Here is a 23,251-nt window from a genome sequence, read left to right on the forward strand (position 1 = left end):
CAACTAAATGCCACATGAGATCCTGGGCCAGAAAAAAATTTTTCCCATTTGTTACTGATATAACAATATTACAACAACTGTTAAAATTTGAATAAGGTCTATTTGTAGATTAGATAAGAATATCATAACCAAAAATAGGTGTTCAGCAGATATGACCCACAAACCGAAATTCTGTGGTGGCCCTCTGTAGCTTTGAAAATGAGGTAACAGGAAGACAGTCAACTGATTCCAGGCCACATGCAGCACTCGAGAGAAAAGAAATTCAGAAAGAAATGAGAAAAATACATGAATCTGCAGGATTATCATACCCAGTTCTGGGTTCAAATCCCAGCTCAGCTGCTGTCTGACTGAGTAACACCGGATGGGCCACCCCTCTGGTCTCATTCCCATCAGATTTTCTGGGGAACGAGGCATAGTGTTCATTGGTAAGCTACACAACATATTTTGCATGACTATGTGTAGAAACAAGGAGCCAATCATCTTTCAAGATTACTTCTATTTTTAACATCAATCAGTGTCCCAAAGCAATCCTAAACAGCCCTCTCTTAATCTTAATACTATTTTCCATTAAATAGCTCTTAGGACAATGAATTATAAGCTATTAAGTTTCCTTCAAATTCCCCTAACATCTTGGAATTCCATTAGTTCTGCTATAATGATTCTGATGTTTAAATTCTCCTTACTCCTTCCTTTTGGCATCTCTAATTTGCTTTGCATGCGTTCTTTCAGAGCTCACGTCTTTGCGTTTTAAGTAGCAAGATTGCACAAACATAGCAATTCTGAATATATAACACCTCTGGAACATCTCTACCCATAGGCACTTAAATATAGAAACTTTTATTCAGAGAGCTCACACTGAGATTCTGCTTTATTATTGCAACAGCTCTGGAGCTTAGGAATAAATCGCACGAAAAGTGGGTAGTTCTGGGGTGATGCCAGCATGCCTCCTAGTGGACAGTATAAAACATTTCATTTTTAACGAGGTTCGGGCCATATTAATATGCAAGTCCACTTTTAACTTGCTGATCTGTGAAGGATGAGGTCCTCTTTATAAGCGAATACACGTGCTATCCTGTCTTGGCTTCCTAAGCAGAGGAGAGTGAATTAACTCTTTCCTTGATGACGTGGCTCCACTTCTGCGGGCCCTTGTAGGACTCGATCACTGAGTGCACTAGTTCATATTCTGGCTCCCGTGTCACGCTGCTGCCCTGGGCCTGTGTGGACAATGACCCTCAGGTTTTCCAGTTCCAACAGCCCCACTACCTGCTAGTGCTTCTAACTGCAGTCTCAGGCCTGTGAAGTTGTTACTGAGCTTCCCCTGACACAGTAATGTGCCTTATGAGGATGGGTCTCCATCTTCATGGAGATTTTGGCATCAAAATCCAATGAAGGATTAAGGTCACAGCTTTATGGCCCCCATTTTAAATCAGTTATTCTTTTATTTAGCTTTCTAGTGTCTATCATATTGTTGTCTGTCTCTCTTTTTTTAGAAAGCTACACTCCCAATTTCTTGGAAATAATAATAATAAAAAAAGGAAATGCTCTTTCAATAAAAAGACAAAAATGGCTGAGATTGTGGCCAGCATGTTCTACATAATTCACATTCCTTAGGGTTTCACTTAGGTCTTTTTAGGAAGAAATGTTGCTCTCATTCTTTTCTGGCTTACAGTTACACATTTCTTGACACTTTTCCAAATAGAGGCACTATTGGCAAAGGACTTTTTCACCTGAGAGGCCTGAGAAAAAGCTCTCTTTAACTGTAATTATGGTATAATTATTACCTAACATAATTATGTATCATGACAGCAACTGACATTTGGCCCTTAGAAGTCTTCCTTTCTTGTTGCTTTAATTACAAGGGACTCTTACTTGCCCAGTTTTCATCTCATTTATATCTGCTAGGCTGAGAGACAGTCAGATGAACAATTCTATGGAGAGAATTGTCTCTCATTCATGGGCTAGCAGTGAATACCACAGTTTAGTCTACAGATTAAGGATAATACTAACTGATTTTTAAAAAGAAAAACTATGCGAAGAGTAGAGGGAAGGCCAAAGAGAAAGCAAGGGGTAAAAAAAGTTATGGTTCACACTCAATTTATACTCGGAAGGAAAATGGCTTGTCTATATTTCATATAACTGGGAGGATCTACTACTCATAAAAAAAGTATATAGAACACTAATACAATCTGATAGTTATATATTTTCTCCCAGGTCAATATTATACTTAAGAACACAGTACTTCATTACTTTTTATATGTAAAACGTAAGAAACAGTGTGTGTGATAATCACAAGAGAAACTAGTTACGATAAGTTGTTCAAAACGTTATACCATTTAGGGACTTCTCTGGTGGCACAGTGGTTAAGAATCTGCCTGCCAACGCAGGGGACACGAGTTTGATCCCTGGTCTCGGAAGATCCCACATGCCGCAGGGCAGCTAAGCCCATGCGCCACAACTACTGAGCCTGCACTCTAGAGCCTACGAGCCACAACTACTGAGCCCACGTGCCACAACTACTGAAGCCGGCATGCCTAGAGCCCTTGCTCCGCAACAAGAGAAGCCGCCACAATGAGAAGCCCGTACACCACCCCTGCTCACCGCAACTAGAGAAAGCCCACATGTAGCAACAAAGACCCAACACAGCCAAAAATAATAAATTAATTTAAAAAAATGTTATACCATTTGGAAATTAGATTGGGGACTATATTATAAAGCTTATTTTGATTCAATTCTTGGGAGGAAAGATGAAAAGTTGATGTTTGCATAGCAAAGGAAGACAGCAAAAATGGAATCCTCAGCAGAAGTTCTCCACTGTCTGGGGATGCAATTCTTTTCTTAATGACCTCTTGGGATTTCGGTTACTATTTTAAGGTTCTCCAGTGAAATTTTTTCTAGGAGAATTAACTCCCAAGAAAGAACTAGGAGGTTTGTTTGTTTTTAACTTGAAAAGAAACAGAACGTACATACTGCTTTACAACTGTTGGCTATCAGACTTGCAGTCTTCTTGAACGTCTTTTCAAGGTAGTGTGCAAATCTTTCATTTTCATTTTCTTTTGACCCGAGCTGAAGAAATTCACCTATAAAAAAGGAAAGTGGTCATGTGAGGGGTTTTTTTTTGCTTGGCAAAAAAATAAGATTGAATAAAAAAGAAGAAAAGTCAGAATTAACCTACCACGCACCAAATCTTCAATCACTTGGGTTAAAATAGATACAACAGTTGTATTTCCAATTCGTGCCAGAGCTATCGATGCTGCAGAAAGAATTAAATCGCCAGCAAGGACAGCCTAGAAGAGAAGAAAACTTTCAGAGAAAAATATCTGAGCATCGGAGCCAACAATGAAGTTAACTTCTCAGAAGAGAAACAGGATGGGAGGTAGGGAGGGGGTCATCCTGGATATATTTTTCCCCTTCCTCTTCCTCAGCAGGATTACGTTATAATCAGCTACAGATTTGGGATGCTGTTTGAACTGGATGGGCTCTCAGAGATGACCCAGTCTGCCTCTCCAGTTCAGAGCTGAAGAAATGAATGCCTAGAGACAGAAGTACCTGACCCTCTGGCTTCATCCCTAGCCCCAGCAAAATGTCACTGCCTTCATTTAGTTATGCTGGACCATTCGCTCTCCCATCAAACTATGTGGCTGTGCCTTTGCACTTACTGTTTCTTCTGCTCAAGAGTCCTTCCCCTTCATCACCTGGCAGACTCATGTGCAGAATTAGCTCAGGCGGCACCTGCAGGAAGTTCACTCAGATCCCTCACTCTATCTTCTGTGAGCACAGCACCCCTTGGATATTGCTGTCTTCCCACATTTTTCCTATTTACCCAACTCCTAAGAGCATGTAGCGGGAATTATCCAGCTAGTACTTAGTACACACCAGTGCACGGCCCAACCCATGCTTTTCTCAATGAAAACTAAACCAAGGAATCTTGGCTCCAAGTTCAATGCTCTTAGAACGCTATTACACTGCCCCTCATTCCAGGACAAAATATTTTTTTCACTGAACACCAATCAATATTGTCCCAATCTTCTTTAGATTGTGAACAAACGTCTGCATTGTATTTGCAACTAATTATAAGTTATTCATGACCGAATTACATGCTGTACTCAAATACACTAATTTGCATACTTAAAGATATGGATAGGTGTTATAGAGTAGTTATAAATGATAGTGTTTGTGGAATTTGAATCCACAGAATTTGCAACATAACCACATTTTAAGTTTTTTTATTTGTTGTTGTTGTTTTTGTTTTTGGCTGCACCATGTGGCATGTGGGATCTTAGTTCCCCAACTAGGGACTGAACCCGTGCCCCCTGCAGTGGAAGCGTGGAGTCTTAACTGCTGGACCGCCGGGGAAGTCCCAAGTTTTTATTGTCTGTTAGTTCTCTAGTATCTAAAATTAGTGATGTTCAGTATGTTTACCAACTAGTCATTTTATATAACATATACTGTATAAGGTATCTTGATGTAAATGTAAATATACATTTATAATGTCATTGTAGGACTTTCCTGGTGGCGCAGTGGTTGAGAATCTGCCTGTCAATGCAGGGGACACGGGTTCAATCCCTGTTCCGGGAAGATCCCACGTGCCATGGAGCAACTAAGCCTGTGCATCACAACTACTGAGCCTGTGCGCCACAACTACTGAGCCTGTGCTCTAGAGCCCACGAGCCACAACTACTGAGCCCATGTGCCCCAACTACTGAAGCCCGCACATCTAGAGCCCATGCTCTGTGACAAGAGAAGCCACTGCAATGAGAAGCCTGCCCACCGCAATGAAGAGTAGCCCCCACTCGCCGCAACTAGAGAAAGCCCACACGCAGCAACGAAGACCCAATGCAGCCAAAAATAAATAAAATAAAAAATATAAAGTTATTGTACACATTATGATTTATAGGTACACACACATCCATCATCCACCCTACATCATTAGCAGCTGAGGGCTCAGGATCCCTAGGCTTTTGCCTCTTTCCTCTCCTGGCCCTGGGGATCCCAGAGGCCAAAAGCTTCCAGCATTTGGAACTAAAGCTGCCACATTGGGGATGGCTGGGGTGAGGGGTTAAGGGAAAGAAGGGATAGGGACCCAGACAGGGGAATGAGGGTTCATGGAGGAGGTGCTGTACGAATGGATTTTTATTGGTAACACAGCAGTTTTGTTTGATGGGCAAAAAAGGGGAGACTAGCAGGTGGCCCCATGCAGGGCAGACCAGCCTTGCAGCTGAAAGAGGCAGGTGACAGTGTAAACACAGTCTTCCAAAGGAGGCCCCCGGGACTTTTCTGGTGGCGCAGTGGTTAAGAATCTGCCTGCCAATTCAGGGGACACGGGTTCGAGCCCTGGTCCGGGAAGATCCCACATGCTGTGGAGCAACTAAGCCCATGTGCCACAACTACTGAGCCTGTGCTCTAGAGCCCGCAAGCCACAACTACTGAAGCCTGCGCGCCTAGAGCCCGTGCTCCACAACAAGCCACCGCAATGAGAAGCCCAAGCACCGCGTTGAAGAGTAGCCCCCGCTCACCGCAACTAGAGAAAGCCCGCGCGCAGCAACAAAGACCCAATGCAGCCATAAATAAATAAATTAATGAATTAATTAATAATAATAAAAAAAGGATGGGGGACCCCAACAGCAGAGGCAGTCACAAGAGGGGACCAGTCAGGAGAAAAATCTTAACTTGTTCACTTAATCCCCCCCCTTTGCCCAAGGGCTCAAGTATAAAGCTTTAAGGACAGGCTCTGAAAACAGACACAGCAGACAGCAGGACATGTCATAGAGTTACCCAGGGCCTCTCCAAAATGAAACTCCACCCTTTTTTACCAACATTCTGATGTATAGAATTCTGTCAATAGGACACAAAACCTTTTCATCTAAAATCGGAAATAAAAAGATTTAACAAAATCATGTGCGCTAAAGAAAAACCAGCATGTAAAGATAATAATGAAGGTATATTTTTTCTTTGAATACGATTAGAAAACAGGTGGGAACCAGGTATTACAGACATGTGAGGGCGGGGAAGGTATGGAGAAGGAAAACTCATTCACATTAATGTTTTGTTTGTGCTTCAAATGGGCAGGATGGCCAAGGGAAGGGCATGTGTGGCGGGAGATGCCTGCTCCCAGAGGCCCGTGGGTCTTCCCTTTTATTTGCTGAATTTTATCCCCTTCCTCAACCCATGATTTAAACATCCTTAAACAAGATGCCACATTCTACACATCCCCTTCAAGAAATGCTAATAAAATAACGTGGAAATATGCTTTAAAATATACATGAACTATTCAATTATAAAGCTTCTATTTAAAAAGGTAAAAATTTCATGGGAGAACAGTATCCCTCTGAGATTGATACAGATGTGTATGAATATGTGTGTGTATATATGTGTGTATATTTATACATATACATATATATATATATATATATATATTAGTTTTGTTTATTTACTTGCCTTGAAACTCTTGCATGTGGCAGTTAGTAAATGGTTAAACAATTAAAGTGAATCTGAGTAATGTAAGCCCCAAAGTAAAAGGTGTGATTCCTCATGAAATATGCTTTTTGGATAACTACAAAAATCTCCTTCCTTAACCAAATTCTTATATAAAACTGTGAAGAAGCAGAAACACTAAGTTTATTTTTCTGTGCTGTTATCCATGATCAAACATCTGTATATAGACCAGACATGAAAACTATTTTGAAAGCTGGAAGACCACATTTGATGAAGCTTTTTTTTTTTTTTTTTTTTTTTGCAGTACGCAGGCCTGTCACTGTCGTGGCCTCTCCCGTTGCGGAGCACAGGCTCTGGACGCGCAGGCTCAGCGGCCATGGCTCACGGGCCCAGCCGCTCCACGGCATGTGGGATCTTCCCAGACCGGGGCACCAACCCGTGTCCCCTGCATCGGCAGGCGGACTCTCAACCACTGCGCCACCAGGGAAGCCCATATTTTACTTTTTAATGAGACAAATCTGGAAAATAAATGCAATCCAAAGAGTATGGGATTTAATAAGAAAGATTTAAAAAACCAAAAAGCCATACCTTCTTTTCACCCCAGATCTTATTAACTGTGTGTTTTCCTCTTCGGGAACTTGCATCATCAATGACATCATCATGGACCAGGCTGGCAGTGTGGATCATTTCTGCAATTAAGGCTATGGCACGCTGGCTTGCTTGCACGTTTCTAGTTAACAGAAAGCAATGCTTTTTAACAGAGACACCGCCTATAACCTTCTCAGCAATCATCTTGTGAAAATTGGACATCGGATCTAGGATAAAGAATTTTATTTCTCTAAGAGAAACTATATAAAAACTTTGGCTTCCCTACACAGCCAATTCTATCATTTGGAGAACATTTTAAAAATGCACAAGATACCCTGTACCAAGATTATGTTTTTGGGACACCACACTAAGAAGTAGAATTTGTATAATTAACAACAAAAAAAGGATAAACACCTGAGATGTCTGGGTATCTGGCTGAAGAATCATCGTTATGTCCTATAACAGTGGTCTTGGTCAGTTGGTCAAGTTTACAGTTAGGTTACAATTAAATTTCAGGGGTGGATGGGGAAGATGGGTGAAGAGCATTCTAAAGAAGTGTATGAAAGAACCAACGGTCACTGTGTTCAAAGCTTTTAATAATGTCTTAAATATTTAGTAAGAAGACCTTGATAACCAAGAGAGCTGGAATTCATAATTCCAATTGGCTATTGATATTGGTTACCAATATGAATTGATAATTCATATTGGAATATGAATTCCAATCCAAATTTAACCTGTGCATTAGAAATTTAAACTTTCATTTTCCAGATTTAACACAAAATACAGGAGAAACATTCCCAAGAAGATACTTGGATGTGACTTTTACAGTTAAAAGGGAACCCCAATTTCTTTTTAATCATCATTATTCTCACCATCATCATCTATGGGAATTTAAAAAAACTGAATTTTAAGAAAATCAAACTGGAGAAATAACCAACTGAATTTTCTGAATCTAACACAGAAGCCTGGCTCAAACACACGCTAACTAAATGTTTTATTTATTCCTATAGCTTACTTTTCAAATATCACCACGTTCTCTCTTAGAAGGAAGAAAAGAGAGAGGGATACTGAAATGTGGCTTTTTTTCTTTAAGAACCTAATCTGAACATCTGCAAAAGCCAGTGCTCATTCTAATTCCTCCGATCCAGCAGAAAGCCATGAAAAATGAAGTATAACTAACATTAAAGATGCTGGAATTTAACTACAAACACTAAATCAGCCTGAAGACTATCTTCCCGTCTTGCTTGAAATGTAATTTTAAAATATGGTGCTTTACCAGCAACTCTTACTTAAGATTTTTAGAACTAAACCTCAGAATCTTCCAACTGCTTTTAGCCCAGAAATCAACTGTAAAGTGCTGCTCGTTATTTATTAATGTCACAATTATAACAGTTCTAAACACTTCTGGATCACAACACATTCTTCTGAGGAGGGAGAAGTAAAGAAACAGAGGGGAGGGACAAATCATCCTGTAAAACTACTTTAGTTTATGAGAAAATGGAGCTTTGGATGGCTTCCAAGAGCTTGTTCTGAATCCTTCTGTGAGAAACTCACAGACCCTATAGAAGGAAGCTTGGACCTTAAGTATTTTTCAGGTAAATTTACTGGATCCTGTCTTAATGCACAAGAAAAGATGTAGACTTTTACCGTTGTTTTTTACATAAATAGAAAGACTATTTCTTTAGAACATTTTCTCAATGAATTTCAGTCTGATGAAATATACACTTGCTACTCATTAATAGTAGATTTTACCTTAAACAACTGGTAAGACCTCTAAGCCTTTCTCATGTATTTAGAGGTCGGGCACCACTTCCGTTATCACAAACTACGTCAGCAGGCAGGGGTCCTGCTGGGAAGCTGCAGTAAAATGGCAGTACTCACTGAGACACCGGAGTTTTTTGTAATTTGAAGATATTAAAACAAAGATTTCTTAAAATATCTTGAAATTTCATAGACTACATATATGTAAAAATGCCTTTTCTACGGCTAAATTGATGAAATCAGGATTCTTGCTTAGAAAGTTATTTGGCATCGTGACACAGCCCCTACATAGGATAAACATCACATTTTAGACGCTTTATCATTTTACCTGATGTACTTTTTCCTGCACAATTAGCCTTTAACATGTGCCAGCTTCTATCTGGAAAATACTGTCACTACGTATCCACAGTACAGCATAATGGTCTGCAACCCAAATTTACAGATCACAGAAACAACTCACACTGTTTTGAAGATGAAATCTTCGAAGTACCGAACTGAGTCATGCCTTCAAAAAACTGGGCATCATGTCTACTTCCTGCTGTGAAAGAGCTGCCACACTTTCCCAACTTCTGGGAGAGGTGCTAAGAAAAACCAGTCAGGCGAGACAGCAGGAGAAAATGAGGCCCCGAGTCTGAGTCTCGAAAGGTGGCTCTGTCCTCCATCCTTCACACCTGCAAGAGCGTGCGATGACTCAGCCAGCCCCTCACAACAGTCAGGTTTTTCCCTCTTCATTAGATTTCAAACAACATTTTTATAATGAATAATTTCAAGCACAGACGGAAACAGATGGAATAATATAATGACCCCCCACATACCCTTCACCAAGCTCACATGTGATTTAAATAAAATGCTTTTTCCTCCTATTCATACTGATATATAATGCCAAGTCTTAAAGAAATGACAAGTAAACCCCCAGTGTGGGAAAACTGTCTCCAAAAAGAAAGTCAAAACTTATCAATGGGTTACCTTGATTTGCAACAACTGAGGGAAGCAGAAGAATTTAAATAGTAAATGTGGTTTCACTCTAACCGAGACAGAGAAGCTTCTATTCCCAAAGCTACAGAGGTTGTATAAAGACCAGAGTTCTCAGCTGGGTTACAGAAGGCTGTTTCTATTTCCCAATGTTCTTCTGTTTATTTTCTTCTGCCAATTCTAAACAGAAGCGTTTCACTTTGTTTGTGAGAACTCTGACAAGATTAGTGTTTCTTAAATATCATCTCTTGCCCACTGTGTCAAAATCAATACTCTTGAAAATACAGACTGAAAATTCCTTAGACTTAGGAACTGGGATCCCTCATGATGGGGCTCAGGAACTGGCATTCTGAAGCAGCAGTCCTGGTGATTCTGACACACAAAGTTGGGGACATGCTGCTCTGTAAGTGGGGTATTCGCCTGACTGACTGCAAGCCCCAAACGGAAGCTTCTCCTGAGAAGGGATTTGACACAAGCTCAGCCTCTGCTGCCCCCCTGCAGCCCCGCCTCTAAACCGCAGGCATGACCTGAAACTTGGGGGCCCAGTTTAAAGGTCTTATGCCAACGACTCCCCAAGTCTCTTCGGAGCTGGAGGGCAGGAGGTCTCCCCTGTTCTGAAAGGCACAGTCATGGGAGGGTGACCTCCTCTTCTCCGACACTTCGCATCATCTCGAGTTTTAAAGGCACGAATGAACACTTTATCAGTTTGGTACTGAAGAACTCTCTAGTTAAAATGCAAACAAAGTCTCTCTCTGTCTGTCTCTAAAATTCTTCAGGATGTGAACTGCATCTCCTAGTTGTTACCTGATAAAAGTACACACTTGTGTACCTGATAAAAGTACACAAGTTTTCAGTATGCTGAACAATATATCCACGTCACTTAAGATTCTATCTTTATCTGCCACTGAGCTGACTTGCTACAAGTTTGGGTCCCTCAACTACTGACACTGTGGAAAGTGTTCAGCTCCCCCCTGGGTCTGTGCTGCCAGATCTGGTGCATCCGGAAGCGGTACCTCCAGAGGGAGAGAAAAGTCCCAGCAGGCACACTCTCCACACTCGTGCGATATGATGTGAACGATGGGGTTTGTCCCAGTTTCCTGTGGCCCGGTGACAAAACACCACAAACTTGGTGGTTTAAATCAGTAGAAATTCTGCCACAGTTCTGGAGACCACAAGTCCAAAAGCATTTTCCCTGAACTGAGATGGAGGTATCGGCAAGGCCAGGCTTCCTGCAGAATCTCAAGGAGAGAATCCTTTCCTCGCTCCTTCCAGTTGTGCTGGCTGCTGGAGGGCCTTAGTTTGTGGCCACAAGCTTGAAGCAGCCACTTTCAAGTCTCTCCCCTCCATCTTCACACGGCCTTCTCTTCTGTTATGGCAATCTCCCTCTGCCTCCCTCTTTAGGGATACAAATGACTGCATTTCCGGCCCATCAGATAATCCAGGATGACACCCCCATTTCAAGATCCTTAACTTAAGCACATCTGCAAAGACCCTTTTCTTGCCATATGATGTAACACTTACAGGTCCCAAGGATTAGGACGTGCATACTTTTGTGGGGCCATTTTTCAGCCTAACACGGTTTCTTACTTTCACCATCCTCCTCTGCTGATGCGCAAATGTTTCCTTTTCAGTGATCTGATTCTTAAAATTACTTGATTTTACTTCATCTGTCTAAAATCTTGTTTCTCCACATTACTGACACGACCCTGAAGTGTCTCCCCTTCCGCAGCGGCGTCCAGGTTGAACGCGGGGGACGGAAGGCGTTCCTGCCCACCCCTCACTCTCGCTTCTCGTCCTCGGCCCAATATTTCTGTTCCCTGGCCTCTGCCCCCAGCCACTGCGGTCTTGTTCCCTCTCCCTGTGTTCCTTACTGGCACACTGATGCATGAACATCAAAGGTGCCTTCCTTCTAAGGGACAGCAGAGTACAGGAGGGATACCTGTGAGCTCCAACTTGCCTAGCACGTCATTTTCCTTGGTCACTGGCCATTCACCTTTGAAAACCCAAACAAGCGCACCAGACTACAGTGGAGACTGCCTTTCTTTGGAGGGAAGAGCGGTTTTAAGCTTGATCTTAACGGTAACGAATCCATCAGCAGTTTTAGTATCAAGAAAAATTAACTGACATTCAAGAGCAGCAGCTCCTGAATCTTTCAGATTTATATCCAGATAAAAACAGATGTCTGCAAAGTTGCATCGTAAATGATGCAGGATTCATGCTCCTGGTTATCTTCTTGCCACTGAAGAAACACTGCATTTTGGAAGCCCTGGACATGTGGAGAGTGACTCCATGATGATATCTCAGACCTGCAGCTTATCCAGGCTGGCTTTCTCCACAGGATCCAGGGTGCAAAAGAATAATGCAGCATTTGGGTTTTTTAAATTGAGCACAGCGGATGAATGTGTAGACGCTGATTCCTTCAGTGATAGAATCAGCCTCCCCCTGGGTGGTGGGAGCCAACGAGTGAGCACACACCATGTTCAAAGCCCCATAGCCGCCTTGCTCTCAATGATGTTCCCCTCAGGCTTGGGCCTGACCTCACCCATGAAATGGACAACCACCTGGTTATCAAAGCCTCCTCTACCTCAGCACATATCCCTTATCACAGACTTTACATCAAGATCCATTTTAATTGAGTATGGACACATCAAGAGTGCCATCTCCTAGGTTAAAGACAAAAATATTTCTCGTGGCACCAACCTTCCTAACCCATAAGCCGCCGCAGCAGTAGCTGGCTCAATGATGCAGAACACACAGAAACCAAGAATGGTTCTAGAATCGTTAGCGGCCTGACTCTAGGAATCATTCATGTGAGCTGGTGCTGTGATGATGACTGTTTTGTTAGTTTCCCTAGAGTAAGCTTTTGTAGTTTCCTTTGTCTTTATGACAATCACAAAAGTTACTTCCTCTGAATTTAAGAGTTTTATCGCATTTGGAAGCTTGACCTATTTACTAATGTGAAAACTGCATCTTATCTGTTCTATCTAATCAAATGTCTGGCTTTGTAAACTAGACTAGTGGGATTCAATGCCACTTGACTATTTGTACAGTCAAGATCAACAGATCTGTGCCCAATGTAACTTGAGTAGGCCTGTTATCCTAATCACTGGCAGTGATATCCACTTTCCAGTGCCAGAAGATTTCCACGAGAAACTGACGGTGTCAAGACTGATGATAAGAACAGGTGCCTTCAATGAGGTCTCTGAGTAGGACAGGTTTGGCTTGTTTGAGAAGAGACACTAATTGTGTTGTGGTCAATAAGTAGAGCAATTTCATAGAATCTATTCTTTATAAAGCTCAGTTCTGACTTGGATTCTTTGATAAGGTAAGTTCTGACCCACAGGTAGTTGGGTTTTGCTGCACTCTGTTGAGGGTTGGGTTCTCGGGAAAGCACTCTCACGTTTAAAGTACAGAATGTCTACTCAGAAATGCCCTTGGGATCAACACCTGAGGGGAGGAGACAAGAAGATAGGGTAGAGGGAGAAGTTTCTGCAGTGCAGGCCCATCCAGAGCCGCAGCCACTCCATTGTGTGCTCTGGAGCTAGAATGGCCCTTCATCTGTCAGTCCCTGGACGTGGACTGGCTAAGGTGAGAGGATTCTCTGCAGCTGGGGCAACCCTTGAAGAGGCTGCGAACTGAAGGCTCTCCACCGGCAACACTGCCCCAGGAGCTGGGGCAAAGGGTCCTTCAGGGAAGGGGGTTCTGGGCAGCGTGGCTCAGAATCCACCACAACTCTGTTTTCTGGACCTTTCAAGTCTGATTATCTGTTGTATGCATCCTACCTTACCTGACCAGGTACTGTAGTTATCAGGATGCACAGAAGAAAAATAAAGATGAAGCCTTAAGGTTTTGGGGGCCATATTACCCTTTAAGAATATGCTATAAGCCATGTATACCTTTACGTGCAAACATATGAAAATTTCTGCACACAATTGTAAGGGGCTCACAGACCTCCCCACCCCCACCCCAGCTTTCACGGACCTCAGGTTAAGAACTCCCAGTGAAGTGATGTAGCAGGGAACACATAATGGACGACGGACAAGCTTAATACAGGAAAAACAGAAACTCAGTAGAAGATAGTTCCCCCACCCCCCATTTCTTAAGGTATCTGTTCTATTCTGTTTTCCAAAATCCCCTCCAGGATTACTGTTAACCTATTTAATACACATCTCAGAAGCAAGACGATGATGTCTAATAAGCCTTAGAGGAGCCATTAAACTGTGACTGTCAAATGATGAAGCAGGCCTCTCGCAATTCTGCCAACACCAGCAAGCAGGCAGGTGAAGTAGTGGAATGGCTGCTGGTGGCATCAGCTAGAAACAGAGGCCTGCGTGGTCCTGCCCAGAATCTTTTACCTTTGCCCCACATGGCTCTAAACCTCTTTCAGCAAGCAAAATCACAAATGGCCCAGGCCCTCCCCCCATTCCCCATCCCCTCTTGCTTTAAGTGGCTTGGAAGTTAACAGCTCGATATTTGCCCTATTAAGAGCCTGATCCAAAAGGGTCCTTAGGAAGTAAGTATTCTCAAGAAGCTGGGGCTTGGAGAATAATATCGTTAGGCTACTGTACCACCCAAATGCACGCCACAGTCACGACTCACATCCTGATGCCTCCATACTGTGCCTTCAGCAAGCCCTAAGCTGTAGCCAGAACATCCCTGGAGAAGGCAGAATTGAACTTCCTTTTCTTTAAACCAGCAATGCCTTTTCTGGGTATATAGTCTCCCATTTTTTTCTGCAAACAACAGTTTATACAGTTTCAATGAGGTAAATTGAAGACTGACTCTGGGGATAACAGCTGACAGGATTTAAGGTGAGCAATGCAGAATATTTTCCTTCCCTTGTTTTCTGTGAGGGTGATGAACCGTATTGTTAATCTGAGAAATTAAAAATATAAACACACACTATCTCTAGACCAGTGGTTCTCAACCAGGGACGATTCTGCTCCTCCGGGGACATCTAGCAATGTCTGGAGAAATTTCTTGGTCATCATCAACTAGGGGAGGGGCTGCCAAACACCCTACAAGACACCTAACAGTCCCCGCGGCAAAGAATTATCTGGCCCTGAATGTCAGCAGAGTCACAGCTGAGAAACCCAGTTCTAGACCACGTGAGAGGTATTTCAAGTTTGGTTCAGAGGGAGCATTTCTGCTGCCCTGCCTTCCGGCAAGGTGAAAGTGGTCCTGATGATGGGAAAATGGTCACTGCCAGAGATTTCACTGCTTGTTCAAACTATACTGTGAGCACTTGGAAAGTCTCAGGGTAAGTGGGAGGCACCCATGAGCATGGAATCATATCGTGGAGCTGGATAGGCACAGCAGCGGGGCACAAACGGCTGCGGGCAGAGGCAAGCATGTGCTAAGAAGCAACATCTGACACTCGTTCTGACAGCAACCTTAAATTTAGTGCTGGCAAACCTTAGGCATTCCTTAAAGTGCTATCTACAGAGAAAAGGGAATGCAATGCAAATGTTCAACACTAGGGAAATGTATGAGTCTATTACTGTCTACTGGAGGTTATATCAATAGATTACATGATGTAACAAAAAAAATTATGAAGACACTCCAGTAACATGGCAAAGAGTCTAAAAAATAATGGCAATGGGTCCATTGTCGTTTTCCTTTAATATTAAAACATTGCAGTTGTTTTAATATTTGAAAAATTTACACATATTTGAAACATAGAAGTTGAAGACCGATAGTCAAAATGCCTTCTTTTAAGAAGATTTTTCTTTGGCACGTTTCCAAAGGCCACAGGAAGTCAGGCCCTGCAGTGGGTGTGGTGCCCAGAATCCAGGCCTAACTCATGACTTTATAACCATCAACCTTTGGACTAATGGCCCCGTGTGTACAATGATTACAAGTATGCATACATCCTGGTATTCTTTACTTCTGAATGAGAAAACTCAATGTGGCTTTGAAAATTCTTTCCAAAATGTTTATTTGCAGCTGAAGTTGTTCTTCCACGGATACTAAAAAGCATGGAAAAGGAAGATGCCCAGACTAGACTCCAGGGTGACCTTGGGAACACAAAGCTAGAAACTAACTACCACAAAGTGAATTCTCAAATACATGCTACTTCTTAAACAGGAGATTAAACAGTAACCTTGGGAAGGAAGGTTGCCAAATATAAAACCAATAAAGGGGAGAAAGTAAATAACTCACCGGGAGTTATTATGATGAATATTACAGGCTCGGGCCATTAGCACCACAATGATTGGTCGAAAGGCTTTTCCTTTTCCATCAAAGTAGTATTCACACATATCCTTAAGTTCTGTTGTAGATATGAATAGTTCCTGAAACAAAGTTTCTCTGTGTCAATACAGCATCATAACTGCACAGTCAGTGGGATTTCTTTCACAAAACTTTGATTTTAGTGTATTCATTTCAACTGAAAAATCCAACACTCAGTAGGAAACGGTTCCAATGTTGTATGGCCATAAAGCTGGCTGTGTGTGGCTGGGCCACAAGCAATGCCTGGCTCGCCCCCAGGGGCCTCAGTGCTGGGGTGGGCACTGCTGCCGCCCCATGACTCCAAGAGACAGCAGATTGGGGGAGGAAAGCACCAGATGGCCAGTGACAGCTGGAGAGAGAAAGAAACAGGGCTGGTTGCAGCTTGGAAGATGGAGGGGAGAGGACAAATATGGGGAGTGTAGGAGCCAATGAAGCAGGAGGTCAGTGGGTATCGGGCTGGAAGACGAGACGTGGCCAGAAAGAAGAGCAGGGGTCAGAGTCTGGCTCAGCCGTTACTTAGCCACACAAGCCAAAGGTTCATAGGGAAAGTGTAAGACATGGTTTACCTGATGGCAAGGAGCTTCCAATTGAGTTGGGAAAGCAAAATTTTAAAAAATGTGAAATATTCAGTGAATAATATGGTGGTAACTTGAACAATGCCGTACGTTAAGTGCATTAAAGTTCAAAGAATGGAGAGATCAGTGTGGACGAGAAAAACTGAACATTTCATGGAGGAGATAAGCTTTGACTGGGGATTACAGGATAAGTAGGATTTTGATTTCTGAAGAGGAGGGAGAGCCTTCCTGGTGATGGGCATGTGTGTTTACTGTATCTGTCCCTCAGGGACTTGCTGGAGAGAACCAGAGCTTATGCCCTGGGAGCAATGGGAGCTACAAATGGACCCAAAGGACCTTCAGCAGGGCTCAAGTGAACACGGTCCAGCAGGCCAGCCACTCACTCCCTCAGTTACTGACTCAGTGCCAAGGACGATAATAAATGCAGAGGTTTCAAAGATAAATAGGACGGCCCCTTGCCTACAGGCAGCTCAGAGTCTAGATGGGGGAAGGAAAACAACATTGTGGGGGGACTGCTGTCACGGAGGTAAGTGCAGCTGCTCTGGGAGCACAACGGGCGCGTCTCTGGCTCAGGCTGAGGGCGGGAGGAGGAAAGCAAGGCTGGGGACTGAAGGCAAGAGGCAGACGAGACGAGGAGGGTGTGGAGGGGAAGAGGAGGCTGCAGCGAGGATCCTCCCCGGGTTCCTGGGTGGCAGCCTCCAATCAACAGGACAAACAAGAGAAAAAACAATCTGTAGGAAAAGGCAGAGCTTCAGATCTGCCAAGTGCGAGACAGTCACGGACATGCCAGGGAGCTGCCCAGTGAGCAAAGTTTAGGAGAGAAAATTCCATCTGGACTGGAGGTATTATGTGGGACTCATGAGCATGGGAATGGGTAAACTGAAGACAGAGAGAGAAGAGGAGCCGACAGAACCCCAGGGACGGCACAATTAATAGGGGTGGGGTGGAGGGGACAGAGAGGAACCCAGGAAGCTGACTGAAGGATGGCCTAAGAGTCAGGAGGACGAGCAGAGTGCAGAAGCCAAGAGGTGGGTTTCACAGAGGGGGCTGTGGGGAACAGTGTCCAATGTTCAAAGAGCCCGGGAAGATACAAACCAGCAGTGCCCACTGGATTTGGTGGAGGGAAGCAAAGTCAGTTTCAGAGGAGAGGCTGGAAAGGAAGGCACAGTGCGATGGCGGAGCAGTGGTGAAGGGGCAAAAGAGAGAGAGAGGCCAAGAATACTGGAAGGGAAGGGGTAGGAGGACACAGGGTCAAGGGATGGTCCTTTAAAAGACAAACAGGAAGAAACTGGAGCATCCAAAATGGATCTGAAAGAGAATGAGTCTGCAGATAGACAGGAGAACAGGGAATTGCAGGAGGAGTTCCTAGGGCCCCGAGGAGGCAGAGGGGATGGGACTTAACCAGAGGTACAGGGACGAAGCTGGAAAGGAGGGAACCCTGACTTCACTGAGGTGGGAGGGGAGGAGGCCGGCATGCAGCAGTGTGGGCTGCAAACGGCCCAGAGCAGGCGTTCAGGGAGTTCCTCCTTCATGGCCTCTGCTTGGTCCACTGGACAGGAAGTGGTGGAAACAGGAGAGTCGGGTGGGGGCTGCAGGGGCAAAGTGCAGAACCTTGAAACGGGAAGGAAGCTGACCAGGGGCACGTGAACATTTCTGGGCAGCATCTGAGAATCCACGTGAGGCTGGGGGCCACTGAAAATTTTGGGAAAAGAATGCTTAGCGAAGAAAGCCCTATTTGGGTCAGCCTGGCACTGATATTCAGAACCCGACAGGAAGACAGTAGCAGGAGTCACCGGAGGTTTCATAGCCTCACCAGGCCTGGAGCACGGGATGGATTTGGCAAGGAAAGGTTAGATGACTCTTTGGACGTGTACCTGCTGCCTGTACCTTTTTTTTCGGTTTCCCAATTCTGCCATCGCCCCCCTCTGGACAGTAACTTGCACTGCATCCTCCACGATGCCCCACACTTGTTGCTCAAGAAACATTTGAAACCTGACATTTGGGAATCAAATCTGCAACAGCACGGCACACATGTGAAAACCTGCACTGTTTGCTCATAATTCTAAGAAATCAACATTACTTTACAGCATCGTCAAAAATATCTTACCTTCCTGATGTCCTCGTACAGACCTTTCAAGTCTCTCCAGCCAAGGTTAAAAGGATCAGTGTATTTCTCACCGCTCCGTGTTCTACTACAGCAGCACACTGCTGGCGTCACGTGGTGGAACCTGGAGAGGCAGAAATGCACACAGTGGAAGACTGAGCGTTACTTTACTGAGATAACTTCACTTTTAAGTAAGAATTATACAGACCTATGCATATATATACAGCAGAGTATGATGATGGAAAATTTAAGCCCAGATACTTGCTGGAAATTAAGTATGAATATAAAAAGGTCATTATAATTTAGAAAAACATAACAGAATTCTGATCTTGCTCAACAATACATCAATTTTTATAACCAGGACCCTGGGAACCCACAAAATCAAAGAAATATAAACCATGTTCATTGTGTTCTGAGTTTAAATTTTATACAGTTGGGCCTCCATACCTATGGGTTCCGCATCTGCGGATTCAACCAACCTCGAACTGAAAAAAAATATTTATATATATAAAAATATATATTTATATATATAAATATATAAACTCATAAAATTCCAGAAAGTTTCAAAAAACGAAATTTGAATTTGCCATGCTTGGTAACTATTTACACAGCATTTACATTGTATTTACAACAATTTGCACAGCATTTACATTGTATTAGGTATTATAAGTCACCTAGAGATGATTTAAAGTATATGGGATGAGGGGCTTCCCTGGTGGCACAGTGGTTAACAATCTGCCTGCCAATGCAGGGGACACAGGTTTGAGCCCTGGTCCGGGAAGATCCCACATGCTGCGGAGCAACTAAGCCCACGAGCCTGTGCTCTAGAGCCCGTGAGCCACAACTACTGAGCCCATGTGCCACAACTACTGAAGCCCTTGTGCCTAGAGCTTATGCTCCGCAACAAGAGAAGTCACCACAATAAGAAGCCCGTGCACTGCAACGAAGAGTAGCCCCCTCTCCCCTCAGCTAGAGAAAGCCAGCACACGTCAACAAAGACCCAACGCAGCCAAAAATATAAATAAATAAATAAATAAATTTAAAGTATATGGGATGGGGACTTCCCTGGTGGTGCAGTGGTTAAGAATCCACCTGCCAATGCAGGGGACAAAGGTTTGAGCCCTGGTCCGGGAAGATCTCACATGCTGCGGAGCAACTAAGCCTGTGCGCCACAACTACCGAGCCTGCACTCTAGAGCCTGTGAGCCACAGCTACTGAAGCCCTCATGCCTAGAGCCCATGCTCCGCAACAAGAGATGCCACCGCAATGAGAAGCACACGCACCACAACAAAGAGTAGCCCCCCCCCATCGCTGCAACTAGAGAAAGCCCGCGCACAGCAACAAAGACCCAATGCAGCCATAAATAAATAAATGTTCCTTTAAAAAAAATAAAGTATATGGGATGATGTGTGTAGGTTGTATGCAAATATTATAGGACTTGAGCATCCCCAATTTTGGTATCTGAGGTGGGGGCGTGGCTAGAACCAATCCCCCTCCACCATACCAAGGGACAACTGTATTCCCATTTTTTCAAAAGGCAGAGATCACACAGAGCAGATATTGTGGCACTTAGTTAAACAGCATATCCAATTTGTTGGACTAGCCCATCACAATTTAGAATAGAAATTTACTGGCAGTATGGCCAATAATTTTAGTTGCAATACGGATTATAAACTTACCGTGATATACTATACATATTTGGAAAGGCAGATGTTAAACTCTTCACAAGATTAAAATAGGACATCTATAAAATAAAAGTATTAAGAAACTTGTAAGAATATTTGTGAAAAACTTGTTTATAACACTAGATAAATTAAAACTCCCATAATTTATAATAAAAGTAACCTTTTAGTTGTCCATTTAGACTGCAGACTTTAGAAAAAAAAAACAAAGTTTTCTTTCCTTATTACAAAAGCAATATTCGTCATTACAGAAAATATAAATATAAAAAAGCAGAAAATAAAAAGCATCTATAATCTATCCCTTCCCCCAAAGACTGCTCCATATTCACATCTATCTTTCCAGATCTGCAATTCCCTTGCATTTAGCTAAGAGTGGGCAGAGAATAGTAAGGATTAGTGTTGTTTACACTCTTTTAAAGTCTTAACTTGTTTTAAAACAAAGAATAATCAAGATCCCAAAAGCATCTGCCCAGACAGTGAAAAAGAAAGGATTTCAATGTTAAGGAAGAAATTTACAGTTACACAAACACTGCCTATTTCAAGCCACTGTTCCTGAATATACTTGGAAATGGTACTTCTTGAAAAGTAATGTCAACAAACAAGCAAGCCCAGCAGCACATTTTGATAATATTAATGAGAGATCAAGAACAACAAGAGACGACTTCTAAAGGATTCAGAGGTGGTGCCGACAAATAGTTCCAACAATTATTGTGCACAGCAGTGGGGACCCACAGACACAGCAGCTAACTTGAAGAATTCAGGGACACAGGCATTTCAAAAATTACTAATTTACTAATCTGATGTGTGAAGGGCTCTTACAGAATACTTGAAGAAAATATCTTGACAAAGGATGGCTTTAGCAGTAGAAAAAGAAAACGAAGGTAATAAAGCCTTACAATGTGCTTTCACACTATTTGACTCTCACAATTACTTGTTCTTATACAGCCGGGGAACCTGAAATTCAGAAAAGTCTGAAAAACTGGTAATACGGGTATGTTTACAATATATCAAAAGAAAAGAGCACCTACAGCACTGTGTGCATTATGTGATTCCACTAAAAATGTGTACACCCACACACAAAAAATCAGAAAACAGGGTTTAGAAGCATATAAACCAGGCTATTAAAAATCGTTATTTTGGAATAAATAGGATCGTGGGAGCTTTTTGATTTATTCTTTTAAAATTCATATTTTCTGAATTTTCTTTAGTGAACACACCCTGCTTTAGACATACTAAAATGACAATAAAGGTTGACTTTGCCAGGCAGGCAGTGGCCAAAGAAGGCGGTCCTGAGTTCTATTTTCACCATAGCATTATATTCATTAAACCAGTAAGGACATTTATGACACCCCAGGCATTAAAATGTCCTACGGAAAAGAAGTGATAATCCTTTCATTTTACCATTACATGACACTTAACCTACTTCTGTCAGCCTTCATGCGTGAATGATTCACACGAATTTAGGGTTTATTATGATGCTTATTCAGTCTGAGACCTAACCTATAACTTGGGGTGAAGAGTTAAAATTACACAGCTAGTACAGAGGCTCTTAACTGGGCAGTGCAACAGTGTAGCTTGTTGAAAGCCTGGAAGGTGGATCTTGGCTCAGATCCCAACATTTCCCGGTAGTTACCTTGAGACAGCTTTCTGATCATCTCTACTCACAGAGATGCTAAGATTAATTGAGAGATCATATGTAAGGCTCTTAGCTGTGTACACTTAATATGGTATGTACTCAACCAAGCTGTCTTCTGCTTTAAGAGTACCTTCAGGCGGGCTTCCCTGGTGGCGCAGTGGTTGAGAGCCGATACAGGGCACACGGGTTCGTGGCCCGGTCCGGGAAGATCCCACATGCCGCGGAGCGGCTGGGCCCGTGAGCCATGGCCGCTGAGCCTGCGCATCCGGAGCCTGTGCTCCGCAGCGGGAGAGGCCACAGCAGTGAGAGGCCCGCGTACCGCAAAAAAAAAAAAAAAAAAAAAAAGAGTACCTTCGGGCAATGTTTCCCAAAGTGAGGTTAGAGGTGCTCAGGAGAACAGGAAAGTATTCAAAGGGAGTGGTGTGACTGGAGCCACTTGGTGTGCCACTGCTAGCAAGGCAACAACCATCTCCCAATTCCGATTTTGTGTCTTTCCATCACATATTCTCCCTGAAAGCCAACCTTGCCTCTCATGAAGTTACTTTTTTTAAAAAAGAGAAAATGCTGAGTAAGAATCAAGACATACTGACAAGCGATTTGTTACAATCATATACACACTGGTTTCTGTCCTATTCCAAGATGTTTGAACACTACCAATGAAGAAGTTGAGAGAACATACAAACATCAGGAAAAATGGAGCTGTGCTGGGAGAGACGGGCGTGGCTTTACTGTTGTTGCTCTTCGTCCCCAAGGACTATCAGGCCCTAACGGACTTGAACTAGCCACAACACACCCTCCTGAGGCAGACACCAGAAGGCTCATGTATTTACAGTGAAAAATACCACTGACACGAATCAGAAATACACGGTACTGGCATTACCAGCAAGGCTCCTCCTTGTGGTCATTAAGGCAGACATGGAAGACATCCAGCATATTCTCTCCAGGAAAGCACCCTTTCTGTGGCTAAGATAGTTGTTTAATGGGCATGGAATTTAAAAATAAATAAATAAATAAGGAGCATCAAAGAAAAGAAGTATCAGTAGCATCAGTGGTGGGTACATCCATCTCTCCAAATAACATCCTCATCTGCGGTACTGGAAATATCTGAAGGCTGGCTAGGACAGTACTGAAATGGATCCCAGCAGACTCTCTTTCTCCCATATCTCTCTTTACTGCCTAATCCAGACTAGCCCAGCGGCCATTCTCTCTCCAAATGTCTATTTTGGATAAGTTGTGATTATGTATGCATATGTATCCCAAAGTAGACATT

General features: G+C 43.1%; 1 protein-coding gene across 4 annotated transcripts in view; it reads right to left on the minus strand.

The window, feature by feature from the left end:
• The window catches only part of PDSS1 (decaprenyl diphosphate synthase subunit 1), a 47,286-nt gene that overhangs the window by 22,834 nt on the left and 1,201 nt on the right, over positions 1 to 23,251 (minus strand). For 3 of the 4 annotated variants that reach the window (XM_060006088.1, XM_060006087.1, XM_060006086.1), the window contains exons 2-7: positions 20,343 to 20,407; positions 18,667 to 18,787; positions 15,916 to 16,046; positions 7,021 to 7,162; positions 3,173 to 3,284; positions 2,968 to 3,077 (exon numbers count right to left, since the gene is read on the minus strand). In XM_060006088.1, coding sequence (XP_059862071.1) covers positions 2,968 to 3,077; positions 3,173 to 3,284; positions 7,021 to 7,162; positions 15,916 to 16,046; positions 18,667 to 18,787; positions 20,343 to 20,407 — 681 coding nt within the window. Of the gene's footprint in view, positions 1 to 2,963; positions 3,078 to 3,172; positions 3,285 to 7,020; positions 7,163 to 15,915; positions 16,047 to 18,666; positions 18,788 to 20,342; positions 20,408 to 23,251 lie in introns of all 4 variants that reach the window. The other variant, XR_009518490.1, reaches the window with a different exon arrangement.

Source organism: Delphinus delphis, chromosome 2 (genome assembly GCF_949987515.2).
Source record: "Delphinus delphis chromosome 2, mDelDel1.2, whole genome shotgun sequence".
In the NCBI taxonomy this organism is placed as follows: domain Eukaryota; kingdom Metazoa; phylum Chordata; class Mammalia; order Artiodactyla; family Delphinidae; genus Delphinus; species Delphinus delphis.